We start from the raw sequence: 14,691 nt of genomic DNA, 5'->3' as shown, positions 1-14,691 counted from the left end.
GGAAGGAATCGCAGTCGGCCGTGGAAAAAAAGTTAAAATAAAAAACGCATTGCCCCCCGACTTAAGTTTTGACATAACGAGAACTTCTAACTTTAATCCGGGCGTGTTGTTGTTGTTGAAGTAGATGGCGCCCCGGAAGGAGGGAGCAAGTTATCAAGAGGGAGGGGGAGAGGTGGAAAGATAGAGGTGGAGAGGAGAGAAAAATAAAGGTGGAGAGAAGGAAAGACAGATGAGGAGAGGAGGAGGAAAGATACGAGGAGGAGGAGGAGAGATAGAGGGGAGAGGAGGAGGAAAGATACAAGAGGGAGAGAAGGAGAAAAGATACGAGGGAGAGGAAGAAAGACACGGAGGAGAGGAGGAAAGATACGAGAGGGTGAAGAAGAGGAAAGATAAAAGGGAAGGAGGAGATATTCGTAAAGGGGGTGAAAAGGAGGAAAGATATGAAAGAGGAGGAAAATACGAGGCTTCCAGGATAATTTTCACCCACAGCGGGAAATTTTAAAAAGGATTCTGTTTACGCGCTGCCGTCACTTCACGGAGCTGCCAGAATTGTATCAGTAACGGTGGGAAAGAGGAAAAATATGAGGCTTCCACTGGCCAAAGATCATTTTCAGCTAAGGTCAAGTGCTTAAGTGTTTTGGAAGGGTGGTTTGTATCCTCTGGTGTCACTAAATGGGATGAGCATACTTTTTTTTTTTTTTCCACGGAGCGTCTAACTATTCTGTAATATCAGGGTGTAATGTGATGTCAAAGATGTTGTGTGACACCGGACATCAAGCTCTTGTGTATCGTCATTTTCTTTTTTTTTTTTTCTTTTCTTTTTTTTTTATGACCAGCTTTTTCATGTCACGTTTTTTTTTTTTTTAAATAACGTTTAACTTTTTAATGACACGCAAGCTGTTGTATGACGTCACTGTACACGAATTAAAAACCTCTCAAACAATAAACATCAAATTCTAGACACTGATCAAGTTACTGCAGTATTTTAAGAGACAAACAGTGACTGATTACATTGATTAAACTTTTTCAACGAAGCCGCTGCAATCAAACACAAGGGAAAGATATCGCACGCCTCTGTATTAGCCAACAGTACGTACTAACTCTATTTCTTATTGTTTGTGATAATGATATTGATTCCTTGTGAGAGTAACGTTGTCCTTTCAAAAATTAACCCAGAATATGTAGTTTAGCTTTGTAAATTATCTGCAGTTAATTATAATAAGCTTACCAACACACAATAAAGTACATAAGAGGTCAATAAACAGACAACTAACGTATGAATTCACCAAACATGTAAATAAAAGTACGGAAAACAAGGTAAAAAAATATATACATACATACAACTATATACGCACATTTGCCCAAACACACCACACTGCATAAAACACCAACAATTGTCTGGGTGTGTATTCACTTTGCCTTACCTGTAGATAATACATGGGCCTTGAACATTATCTTGGAATTATCATAGACACATACAAATAGGAATGAAAAAGAGGCACACACACACACACACACACACACACACACACACACACAGTACAATATAATAACACACATTATCTACTTACTTCCTGATCCTTTCTTCATCCTCCTCCTCTTCCTCCTCCCTGGCAATACACTTAACACTGATCACAAACAAACCTGTAACGAAAGAAGAGGAGCAAAGAACCTTACTCATTAATTAAAGAAACATATCTCACATAATTAGGTTAATAACATGACAAAGGATATTTTTAAGCCTTGTCCAACATCCTACAGCCTCATAGCTTCTAACAGGCAATCACATTCGGTTTAATTAAGGTTATACACATGCGCAGGACTAACTAAGCCGTCTGATCTATTGTGTGTTTAACTTAAGACAACCAGGGCTATCAACACTCCCAGACCTTCGTGTCGTAAACTTGAGAAAATCAAGACTACATAGTCAAGATGGAGGCTTCAAGACACTTATCCTTCAATTTTTGACTACCGCTTCGGACCCTATTCGAGGAAGCATCTCAGTTTTTTTTTTTCTCTCTCTTTTTATGAGATTTTTGTTGCCCTTGGCCGGTGTCCCTCATACATAGAAAAAAAATATTGTCATAAGCTTGAGAAAACCTCAACTACGCCAGACCATCCACTGTGTCAAACTAAAAGAAAACCAGGACTAACCACACTCTCGGACTCCCATAGTGAAAACCAGCAGTGTGTTACTTGACTCCTCTTAGATCACAAAAGAAAACTTGTGGCACTGGTTTGCAGTGACTGGTGGCAGAACACGTGAAGGAGGAGTCACTGACGGGAGGTTGGTATGCCTGTTTGTTTGTTTACTTCGACCGCGCATGTGCACCAGTCAGACAATCACATATTTGCAAAGATCCCCCTCCCCTTGCTACCTGTGCAAAAGCCAAATGAATCACACATGTCCAGAATCTTATGCCCATTGTCTGGAGGTTGTTGCCGTTATCTTTACTACACTACATTCTGCACTGTCCAGCCACTCAGTCTGCGCCAGCGAGCTCCCTACCTATTGTGCATGAGCAGGCCAGTAACCGCCGCCTCCACCCTATCCACGCTGATACACACTTGTTCCATGTATCCGCCACCTCGATACTTCATAGCCTCATAAAGGACGTGTTCTAAGTCAGCCCACGCTTCCCACTCTAATCGAGGAATGAGAGTGAGCGCATGTGCAATCTTTATATTTCTATTCTTTTATTATTATTGTTATTGCACTTGTTACAGTAGCGCAGGGTAGAAATCCAGTTCGTTTTATCTCCCTACTAGTTAATTTTTCCATCATTATTGTTATTGCTGTTACAGTAGCGCAGGGTAGAAATCCAGTTCGTTTTATCACCGTACTAATTAATTTTTTCATCATTATTGTTATTGCTAGTTATAGTAGCGCAGGATAGAAATCCAGTTCGTTTTATCATCCTGTTAGTTAATGGACTTAAATACGGGGCACCAACATTGGCTTTCTTTGTCTGGGACTCCATGCGCAAGAGATCACAACACTAATCATGGGCCTATTCACAGGAAAATTAAGTATTCATTGATGAGGAAGTGATTTTACAATGCCACTAATGCCACATGTATCGATGCAATTATCTGAGAGAATGACTGTTTACATTTACTTCCATATAATTACTGAACCTTCAACATGGCACGAGAAACTCATTTAATTGATATAACCTTGTCAAAACTTTAAAAAAATAGTTTGAAACAGACATGGGTTCATCTTACCAATAGCGGCTACTCACGGATCATCTAAATTATGCACATACTCGTATGGTGATGAAATACTCAATGTACAACACGTGTGGTGGCTTTGTTTTGCGCTGCATCACAAATTTACCCAGACGATTTACACTAACTTGATGAAAAATAAATAGATAAATAAATAAATAAATAAATAAATAAACATGATCGTGAGGGATGAGGTCATAAGCATTAACCAGTGTGGAAGTGCTAGGCCCAAGACGCAAGGGTCACAGGTGGTCTGGCAAAGCAGGCACAGGTGATTAAGGAAATGTCACTGCTCTACACAAACATACATACGTACACGGTAAGTTAACCATTCATTATTCACTACTGACGTTATCTTTGTTAGTCAACTGCAAACTGTGCATTGTAGGAGGGATAGTAACTACACCTGCTGGAAGAACAACGAGCACACCTGTTCTCACCTGTTTCTTCTTCTTCTTCTTCTTTAGAGGTCGGGAAATGACTATAAACCAAGGATTCTACATTATTCTTATACGTTCCTTGCTATAAACTCTCATGTTAATTTTGGATCACTACTGTTAGGTCTTCCACTCGCCCTCCCCTGCCCCTACCCCCCATCTCTCAACTCTCGTTAACACCCAAACAATCGTTAATACTAAAAGACACTGCAGCATGAACACTCTAATAGCAAGCAGGAATAATGGAAGCAATGGAGTGCATGCTGAGAGGGATACTGGAGGTAATGGAAAGCGTACTGGAAGCAATAAGAGGCAGTTTATGGATATCCATAGATGGATTTATGGATAGATTTAACGATAGATGACCACGGCAGGAAAAGGGTTGAGCCACTATGATTAAAAAGTAAAATACTACTAAATCTGCCACGTTATTAATATAAGAATCACAAATACAAAGAAGTAATTTCTGGATAGTTTCTGATTCACCAGAAAATTTGTTCAGATCTTAAAACGAATGCTAGCTGCTATGTACCGTCGGCTGTTATGTACCGGCTCCTATGAACCACTGCTTTGGCTTATATGTACCAAACAAGGCTGCTACATACCAGCTACCAAGTAGGGAGATAAAAATTAATATTGTAAGAAAAAAGTAATAAAACTACATTCAAATATAAAACACGAAAAAAATGAAAAAAATAAATAAATAAAACTGTATTGTCAACTAATACAATCAATAGAATTCAGCATATACTGATTTAATACAGGCTTAGTCCTCAGCATGATCCATGAGTTCAGCACACAAGCTAAAAAAATGCATCGGTTTTTTTCTCTCTCTCTCTCTCTCTCTCTCTCTCTCTCTCTCTCTCTCTCTCAATAGTTATACGGGTTTTCAAGGGTGTTTTTACGGTTCTAGTGACAGATTAACATAGTTTCTACATTACTAACAGGAGAAACTTGCTTTTAAAAGGCTGTCATTAAGGTAATACAGTTTTTTAAGGGTGTTTTTTACAGTTCTAGTGACATATCTACAACATTTTTATATTATTAACAGGAGAAACACTTTTGAAAACCCTGGTAATTATCATTTTGGCTTTGAGAAACAGTCGTGAGGAGGGAGAGAGAGAGAGAGAGAGAGAAGCATTTTAGTTGAGCCTATCCTGCGCTCGTTCGTGTTTGCTGCGGTGATACGGTGCAGCAGTGAGTGAAATTTTACTTCATAATCACGTAGTCTTAGTGGATGTGGAGTGGGGAAAGGGAAGTGAGGAAGTGAGGATATTATATGACATATTATTTGATAACATGTCACCTTTAGTGAGTGTTAGTGTGTGTAATAGTGAGTGTGGTTGGAGCAGTGATACGTGGCGCTGGGGAGGGAGAGCGGGTGGCTGGCTGGCTGGCTACATTGTTTTGGTCAACACTGGTCAGTCTTGCCCCACACGCTCTATTGACCAGTGTTTCCGTATTCCCGGCAGCTTTTCCCTGTACCGAGCACCGCCAAGCAGCACCAGAGAGGCACAAATACGTAAGGTGAGTCCAGCGGTGCCAGCCTCACCTCAGTCAGCCTTCCTGCCTTCACTACATCCTCCTCCTCCCTGTAGTGTCTCGTTTATTTAGGTTTTATTATTCGTCTTTTTTAGTTATGTTTTAAGGTTGTTGACTTATTTTTAGAGTTTGTTCACATCTGAGTCTGGAAACTTGGAGATTTAGGCAAATAATGAAAGATTCGTTGATTTGTAAACAAGCCGTCTGCTAAGGTAGAGGCATGACATCAGTGTTTTCAGCCATTATTTGCTTCGTCTCTCATTTACTGTAAGCCAAACATGTCATAAGATGGAACCACATGTCTGGCCTTCATATTTGCTGGTCAGATAAATCCACCATTGCCTACTTTTGGTCTCCTGAACGAATAATTAAGGCAACATGGCCGCAGGCTACCCCACTAAGATCTCCGCCGAGGGCCGCCATGATGGACTGCTGCCTGAGCCAACTTGTTGGGTTCCAATATTTTTTTGAATTTTTCTGAATGACTTTATTTGGCTTCTATAGTAAGTTTTTATGATTTATAAAAATATTTCGTTGCTTTTGAAGTGCGTTTCTTGCCGCAGTTAAATAAATATGGTGAATTTGCTGCTGTTTTTTTTTTTTTCATAAATATAGGACTGTTTTTACGGTGAAATTTACCCAACCCGGTTTTTTGGCTCTTTTATTTGAGGCTGTAATGAAGTTTTTATTGCTTCAAAAAATCGTTTATGATATTTAAAGTGTTTTGCGTTTCTGATGAGCTAAGTGTGTGGAATCTAAAATAGCTTTTGATGCCGTTAAAAGTGGTGATTTTGTCATTTTTTTGATTTTTTATTTGAATATCTTAGCTTGTAACTAACTTTGCGTTGTTTAGAAAAACAGTTCAGATTTTTTAAAGTGTTTTTTCATTGGTGTAAAATGAAATGGGTGGACTTTTCAATGATTTTAATGGTGTCAAAGATTCAATACTTTTTACATATTTCATATTAATATTTCTTTACAACTGCTCAGGCTGGTGATGTTTTGATATTGTGAATATTAGTTAAAGTAATTGTCAAGTCAGAATATATAAGGCATTCGAGCCTAGCTTCGTTTTTTCTAGGGGTCAATTTTGAAATGAAATACGTTACGTACGTCAGCCAGCAGGGCGCCGGCAGCCCCCGCCTGTGACGTCATCAATGGCCCTGGGACTCGCTCGGATACAGTGTCTCCTCGTCAGTATTTACCGTAATTTCCAGTGTTTTTCCAGGTGTTTCCAAGTTCAGGTATGTAGGTAATAGTAGTAGAAGGAGAAAAATAAATAAATGGAGAAGGAGGAGGAAGTAGTAAGGAGAAGGAGGAGGGGGCATAACAGGTAAATACCAAGAAGACCATGTTTAGCTTAGTTTTCCTTCCTGCCCTGCATTTTCTCTGTAATATTTCATGTGTTTTGGGTGTTTTAAGTGTGTTTTGGATATATTTAGGAGTGTTGTGGAGTGTTTTGTGAATGTTTAAGTGTGTTTAGGATGTATATCTGCTATTATATCTGTGTTTTGTGTGAATTTAGGGTGTTTAAGGTGTGGCTTAGGATGTTTTTAGGTGTATTTTACGTGTATTTAGTCTTGTAAAGTGTTTTGAGTATATTGTGGAGTGTTTTGGGTGTGTTTGGGGGCATATTGAGGTGTTGTGAGTTTGTTATGAGTTTATTTAGGGTGTTTCAAGTGTTTCGGGTGAGTTTGGAGGTGTGTCGGGTCTTTTATTTGAGTCTGTGTGGGGTGTTCTGGGTGCGTCTTAGTGTGGTTTGGGGTATCCTGTTGTGGGATGTTTTTGGTGTGTTTGAATGAGTTTTGGGATGTTTTGGGTGTGTTTTGCCTGTTTTGAGTATTTGGGTGAGTTTTGTGGGTAGTTTGAGGTGTTTTGAGTGTATTTTTGATGTGTGAGTGTGTTTTGGGTGAGTTTTATTGATATTCTAGGGTGTTGTGGGGTGTTTTGGGTGTGTTTTGGATGTTTTTAGTGTATTTCGGTTGTGTTGGATGAGTTTTGTGGGTATATCAGGGTGTTTTGAGTGTGTTGGATGAGTTTTGTGGGTATATCAGGGTGTTTTGAGTGTCTTGGATGGTTTCAGCATGATATAGGTATGTTTGAGTGAGTTTTATGGATATTTTGAGGTGATGTGGGGTGTTTCGAGCATGTTTTTGATGAATAATATGTGTTTTGTGTGTTTCTGGGTGAGTTTTGTGGGTACATTTGGGTGTTGTGGGGTATTTTGAGTGTGTTTGGATGTTAAGCATGTCTTAGGTGTGATTGGATGAGTTTTGTTATATTTAGGGGTGTTTTGAGTGTGGTTTGGGTGAGTTTTGTTGTATTTAGGGGTGCTTTGTGTGCAATACCAGAAGGATAACTGAGGGTGCAGGTCCAATGGAGTTTCAAAGAAAATAAAAAGTCCACTGGAGTTTCAAAGCAAATAATGAGTAGGTCCATTGGAGTTGCTAAGTTGTCCATTGTTTGGTGCTTAGTTAATTTCTTGTAGGCTATCATAGATTCTCTCTCTCTCTCTCTCTCTCTCTCTCTCTCTCTCTCTCTCTCTCTCTCTCTCTCTCTCTCTCTCTCTCTCTCTCTCTCTCTCTCTCTCTCTCTCTCTCTCTCTCTTCCATAAGTTGTTAATTTATCTGTATTTTGTTTATGATAATAATGGTACATAACTGATGGTTCATAGCAGCCAGGTACATAGCAGCCATGGATGGTACATAGCAGCCAGTGGTACACAGCAGCCAATGGTACATAGTGGCCTGTTACCCTTAAAACAACTGATGTATTTTAAGATATTTTCCATAATTCTATGCTTGCATTAAAACTTTTACGAAGAAGATCTATCTAAGAATCACAAATAAACATTATTTTTAGGCGGGATATATTTCTTGTTCAGCAGAAAATTTATTCAGATCTCTAAAACACCTATATATTTGATCTCATTTTCCTTAATTTTCTGTGTGCACTGAAATCATTATAAAGAAGGAAAGATAAAGAAATAATTTCAGTACAGCCGAAAACACAGGGGCCGAACATACAAAACCACATGTACACAAAACAGCTGGTGACGCTTCGCTGGTGGGGAGAAAAGTGTCATTATCCCGATTAATGTGAAGGCAGCTCCACCACATAACCACCCATTTCCTACTATCAATGTTCTCGTGGTGTAATAAGTATCATCCAAGGTAATTATCAAAGAAACAAGCTTAACTTAAACAATCTACTGGTACTTCACAGCTTCGTGTTCTTTTGTAATCCGTCTGTTTTCCGTCCACCAGTAAGCTGACACCAACATCATCCAGGGCAGTTATTAGAGATTCGGGGTAAATACAATGGTGTGCAGGTGTAGTGTTGCCTTGCTTTTCTAGTATTGCATGGCGGGGAAATAAAAGACTTGTTAATTCCTCACCTCTAGTGCCTATGTCGTAGCCTTCCATTGTTCGTAACTCGTTATATTGGCCTTATGCCTTATCTAGATGAACTGATTATCTGCATATGCCTCACAGTCCTCACACTTCCCATAGCAGTTATAGTGGTCAGTTTATTTCAAAATGATAAATTTAACTCGGTTCACTTAATCAGTGAAAGTGAATATTAACTTTTTTCTTTCATTGAGAAATTTTGTAGTATATAATATGCTATAAGTGGTTTACTGTATATAGTAAATAGAAGAAAATTACATTCTTGTTGGTTGGTAAAGGGCAGTAAAACATGTATAAACTCATTGCTCCTTGCAGCAGCCATGCAGAGCCACCAGTATGTCCACCTGTCAGCTGCAAGTGTGCAGGGCTGGAGGAACTACACCAGCCAGGCTGTTCAGCTCCTGGATCTCAACAGAAACATTTTGGATTCATATGTGTTGGTGAGTCAAGGTTATCAGTTTTGTACTTGTTGTCATAGTGGGGTTTGTTATGGCCTGCTAAGTAATGTGTCATATAATACATTGAGTGCCCTATTAGGAGTTCAGCTACTGGTTGTCTCTCTCCCTGTAAGATGAAAATAATCAAGAAAATATCTATCTTCTATTTATTGTTATGATTACTAATACCAAAACAAGTCTATACATACATTGCAATCTCCATGTAGACTTACATATCTCGTGAGTGTCTCTAAGAAGAGATTGGCTGCAATCTGTTTAAGTCATTGACTGCTGGTTCACATGAAAGTTAAGTGTAAATTTTTTTTACCCAGGATTTCTTCACTGAAGATTTGTGGTCTCGACTGAACCCAAAGTGGACAGCTGTTCTTGACAAGTTCAGTCCTGGTGACCTTGCCTCATTCCTGCAGAATGGTGCAAGTATTAAGTAAGTTGTGGTGATCATAACAAAGCTGTGTATCATACTTTCTTCCTTCAACAAGAGATGTTTGCAAGTACTTCAGTAGTACATTTTATATCATATTCATGTAAAAATCTTTCATGTTTCAGACAGGAGAGTGCTTGGCCCCTGTCACTCCTGGCCTTCCGCACTGCATCGCATGCCCTCAGCCTGCCCCGGAAGGCTGTGTCCTCTGTGAACCCCCTCCTGCACTACCTCAGTCAGCAGGTCCAGACAGGCAGCATTAAACTTAATAAACCAGAGTATCATGAGATATCACGTAATGTAGAAAATAAATCAGAAATTGAATGCGACACTGGCACTGTTCAGTGTGAGGGACACATTAAGGCAGCACACAAGGATGTAGATAAAAGTGATGCAGATTTTATCTCTCCAGTACAACAAGTGTCAGTTTCATGGGGAGATTCTGATTCTGAATTGAGTGCAGGTAATATATTGGCTCATTATTATGGTAGTGGATAAGATAAACCAACAAAAGAAGTAGTCGTAAAATAAGAAAAGACGACATTTTTGTGTAGAGATGAAAATTACTTACCAGATTATTCAAGTTAGGTTTATGAGGAAATGTTCGTCCTGTGGGTTTGGAATCATGACACAATCCTGTGATTGGTTTGCACACCTTAGCTTTTTTACCAAGAATGCTCACAGTTTCACTCCTATGCATCCATGAACTGTACTTTTGTTGGCTACAGCTGCAGGACAACACAAGTTACTGCAGCACGTGTTCCGCCGCCACCTGAAGCCAAAGAAACAGCATGAGGTGGCTCGCCTGGCCATTGTGGCGGCCCAGGTGGCTCGCTGTGTCTGTGATGGAGTCATGGTGGACGTTGGCTCGGGGCAGGGCCACCTCTCAAGACTCCTGGCCTATGGACATGATGTGAGAGTCGTTTGTCTTGAGGCAGAGGATAAATTCATTGATGGAGCTCGGTAAGAAGTGCATTGGAAAGATTGTTTGTGATAAGGCACAAGAGGAGTGTTAGTGTTTACTTGAGGTGCAACTACTTATTATGTAGGTATTGCATATTTGTTGTTTTAGGAACAAATTAGACAGTGGAGGTAAAGATCAAGAGAGTAACAAAGAATTTATTTGATATCAGACCTCCATATTTTAAGTTTATTTGATTGTTTTTGTTCATGGCTCCAGCAAGGTTTGTTTAGAAATAGGACCTTTCTGTATTCACATTGCTGATCTTGCCCAGTACTGAGATCATGTAACAACAGTAAAGTCGATGCATGTAAGGAAACTAATAACATGTATAGGTGATCTGTTCTACTTGTGTTGCAGGTGGCCTAGCTAGTTAATTTACATATGCACCCTTAAATTCAGAGCATATAGTATGTGTCTCTGTGTATGCCACAAAAGAAAAAGAAAGGAAGTGGAATGAGGGAACTGAGGATTCTCTCCTTTAGTAAGTGTGTTGCTGTGATGAGACACCGCACAGAGAGGGGGAGGGTCTTCTTGAGAGTGTCAGCTTGGTACATTGACAGGTGAATACATACATTGTTACTGATCAAAAAAACACATTCATTCTGTTCCTTTATAACTTAAAAGCAAACCTTTTAACAGCAAGTTTGACCATCAGCTGGAGAAGGCTGTTGAGAAGATGACCAGGAAGAACACCAGTCTGCCGCCGCTGCCCCCTGGACCCCGGCACGCTGTCTGCCACCTCCAGCCCAGCATGGACCCACACACCTTCACCAAGGTTTGACTTTCTGCTTTCATCAAGTAAGAGTTTTTTTTATTGTTGTTATTATTATTATTATTATTATTATTATTATTATTATTATTATTATTATTATTATTATTATTATGTAAGAGGGGCACTAGCCAAGGGCAACAAAACTGTAAGGAAATAAAAAAACAGGCCTAATGAAGTGCCAGTCTCCAAACAGAGTCGAAAGCCGTCATCAAAGATTAAACAATGTCTTGAAATCTCCCTCTTGAAAGAATTAAAGTCATAGGAAGATGGAAATACAGAAGCAGGCAGGGAGCTACAGAGTTTACCATAGAAGGGATAACATATAGATCATTCAAAATAACATTTCTGTACAGTTGTTTCTATTTTATATTTGGATCTCAAGCAGTATATTAACTTTTATCCCTCACCCCTCCATCCTTCAACACACACCTTAACACATCATTGCTCTCAGTGGATGTGGAAGCCCCAAGAAGCCATGGGTCACAAAGTAATAATTTCTTCTACAATTTGGAGGCAACTGTTGTGCATCAAAGTAGTGTATAGCTGTGTATAGCTTGTCATGTTCTGCATTCTTCTTATATTCTTTAGCTGCTGCTGTTGATGTTCCCCCCCGTGTTAAGACGATGAATTGATTATGCATTCTACAGCCCAGTACAGAGAATACTACCTTCATATTCCTTGCTCATCATTAAAAACAAACAAGAATGGTAGAGGAAGGCAGTTATTGTGCCATTATATAAAGGTAAAGGGTGTAGAATTGAGTAATAGTTACAGGTGATAACTTATAGTTCCAGGAAAAGTCATTGCGAGAATCTTGACTGAAAAATTGATGGAAGCAATTGACGTGGAAATCAGTGAGGAAGTTAAAATTCAGGAAGGGGGAAGGTTGTGTGGATCAGAGTTTTGTAATTGGATGACAACAAAGTACTTACAGGAAGATGAAAAGTTGTATATAATATTCATGTATTTAGGGAAAGTGTCAGATAGGGTGGATGTTCTTAAGATTTATGGTGTAAGAGGGCAGTTATTGGAAGAAATTACAGCTTTTTATAGGGATGTAGGTGCATGTGTGAGGGTGGAGGGGGGAGCTTAGAGAGAGTTTTGCTGTAGGAGGATGGAGGCAGGGATGTGTAATGTCTGTGGTTGTGGTTTGGGTGCCCTGCATTTATGTAGCATCCAAGCCAAGTGCATAGACAGATGTTACTTGTATGCAATTTAGCCTTAAGAAATGTTTATTGTTGTGATTGTGAGAATGAGTATTAGCTTCAGAGGGGATGTCAACATGGTGTGTAGATAGATATTAATGAATCCTGTTGGTGATGTTCTTCTTTTATCATATTTTCTCAGGTGTGCATTACAGCATTACATATTTAGGTATGTTGGCAATGATGAGTGTGACAAGATTCTCATGGCAGGTTATCACAGGGGTCTGGCCAGATCTTCAGTCAAGAGGGGAGGTGTGTGGCCTCCTGGGCTTGCACACATGTGGGGACCTGGCACCAACCCTGCTCAGAATTTTTACCAGCATGCCAGCGTGCCAGGCTATGGTGTCTGTGGGGTGCTGCTACATGAAGCTGACCACTGCCAGGTAACAGATGGGTGCTTGAGAGAGAGAGAGAGAGAGAGAGAGAGAGAGAGAGAGAGAGAGAGAGAGAGAGAGAGAGAGAGAGAGAGAGAGAGAGAGAGAGAGAATTGCAGGGATAGCATGTCAGAAATGGTTATGTTTCATTTATTTTTATGTAAGAGAGATACTGGCCAAGGGCAACAAAGAGTTCACAAATAAAGGCTCATTTAGAGTACCAGTCCCTGAAGAATGGTAAAAAAATTAATAAATAAACAAATCATCCTAAATTGAAGGATAAGTATCTTGAGTAGCAGCACTCATACATATCTAGTCTTTCTTATTCCTGGATCTTTTCAGTGAGGAGAATCCTGGCTTTCCCATGAGTAACTTTGTGAGGCGTCTCCCTGGCCACGCCCTGAGCTATGAGTCACGGGAGGTGGCCTGCCATGCAGTGGAAATGTACACTGACCGTCTCTCTCTTGGCGCCGACAACCTGAAGGTGAGGTGTGGTTCAGTGCTGTGGTGTGGGCAGTGCAGATTTTCATTGATTTTTTTAAGGATTGCCTCCTTGAATGATTATAGTGGTCAATTTTTTTTTATGAATAATTTTTATATGATTTTATATGATGTAAATCTTACTGTAATGACAAAAATTTAAGCCAAAAATGCTCACCTACTTTTCAGATTTAATATATAGTTGTTGGCTTTATTTGCCTACAAATTTTCACTTTATTTTCTTTATTTATACATATTTTTTGAAGTTCTGTGATATCAATACTTATTACTGAATCTCTGAATCTTACAACCAGTAATCTGATAATACCGTTAGTAATGTGAGCCAAAGGTATGGAAATGTGATGACAACATTTTAGGGACAGGTAACAATGTTTAATCAGTAGTCTTAGTTTTCTTCTAAATAATACTTACAATTCTCTGAGTTTTCTAAATAATACTTACAATTCTCTGGCACTGCCTCATGAATAGTTAGTTTCAGATATTTTTACAGAAAAGTGGAATTGATGTGGTAAAAATCACTTGTGAAATCAAGTAAAATGATACATTTAGAATGCCATACAATATGAACTGAAAGGATTTTGCAACTTGCTCTATTCAATGAAATGTGTCAGAACTTTATCTACATTTTTCAGGGAATTTCATTGTGTGTGTGTATGAGAGAGAGAGAGAGAGAGAGAGAGAGAGAGAGAGAGAGAGAGAGAGAATTATATCTGAGAGGATGTGGTGATCACCATGGTTCATAAACATACTGTGGGTCTGTGGTGAGAGAGAGAGAGAGAGAGAGAAAATATGGCTGTGGTGAGAACAAGAGAGATATCAGACATCGAGGTCGACAGTGGTTCATAAATATACTGCAGAGGTTCACATCAAATCACCACTGGCAGGTTCACTGTTACCGCGCCTGTCTGGAGGAGATACTGGTGAAGCACTGGCCGCATCACTACCACGCTGGCCTCCGCTCTGTCAACAACGCCCACCACATGGACTTTTCCACGTGAGAATTAAACAACTAAGCTACAATTTTCATTTTCCTAGATTCACACAAGACTATCATGGAAAAATAGCTCCTGAACACACTTTGTCACATCTCAGTTCTCTTGATTTCAGTAAAAATGATCCTTTGTCTTATTTTGCATGGTACTTTTTATATTCCTTTGTCTGTCTTCCTTTGGTATGTGACTCTGTTCATAAGCATGGCTCTTGCTTTTTTTATACTCCTCCATCCTCTCCCTTGCCAAAAAGCATCTTATTTTTGTACTGGATCTCTTATTTTCACTTCTAAAACACTTTATTGACCTTTCTGCTTTAATTTTTCCATATACTTCACTTTACGTCATTTTTTTCTTCTGGATTAGTCATTTTCACTTATAAACACT

The 14,691-nt window shown here is 39.4% G+C and overlaps 1 protein-coding gene across 7 annotated transcripts in view; it reads left to right on the top strand.

The window, feature by feature from the left end:
- LOC135112026 (methyltransferase-like protein 25B) overlaps positions 1-14,691 on the top strand; it is a 36,005-nt gene that overhangs the window by 20,212 nt on the left and 1,102 nt on the right. For 2 of the 7 annotated variants that reach the window (XM_064025884.1, XM_064025880.1), the window contains exons 1-9: positions 8,225-8,383; positions 8,936-9,060; positions 9,390-9,502; positions 9,625-9,962; positions 10,228-10,462; positions 11,103-11,238; positions 12,651-12,823; positions 13,157-13,298; positions 14,200-14,309. In XM_064025884.1, the coding sequence (XP_063881954.1) occupies positions 8,941-9,060; positions 9,390-9,502; positions 9,625-9,962; positions 10,228-10,462; positions 11,103-11,238; positions 12,651-12,823; positions 13,157-13,298; positions 14,200-14,309 (1,367 nt within the window). In that variant the 5' untranslated portion in view covers positions 8,225-8,383; positions 8,936-8,940. Of the gene's footprint in view, positions 1-4,768; positions 4,866-5,032; positions 5,196-8,224; positions 8,384-8,935; positions 9,061-9,389; positions 9,503-9,624; positions 9,963-10,227; positions 10,463-11,102; positions 11,239-12,650; positions 12,824-13,156; positions 13,299-14,199; positions 14,310-14,691 lie in introns of those variants that run through there. The other 5 variants (XM_064025881.1, XM_064025882.1, XM_064025886.1 and 2 more) reach the window with 5 other exon arrangements.

This window comes from Scylla paramamosain, chromosome 23 (assembly GCF_035594125.1).
Source record: "Scylla paramamosain isolate STU-SP2022 chromosome 23, ASM3559412v1, whole genome shotgun sequence".
In the NCBI taxonomy this organism is placed as follows: Eukaryota; Metazoa; Arthropoda; class Malacostraca; order Decapoda; family Portunidae; genus Scylla; species Scylla paramamosain.
The sequence above is the reverse complement of the archived record's forward strand: the minus strand, read 5'-3'. Positions and strand labels throughout refer to the sequence as shown.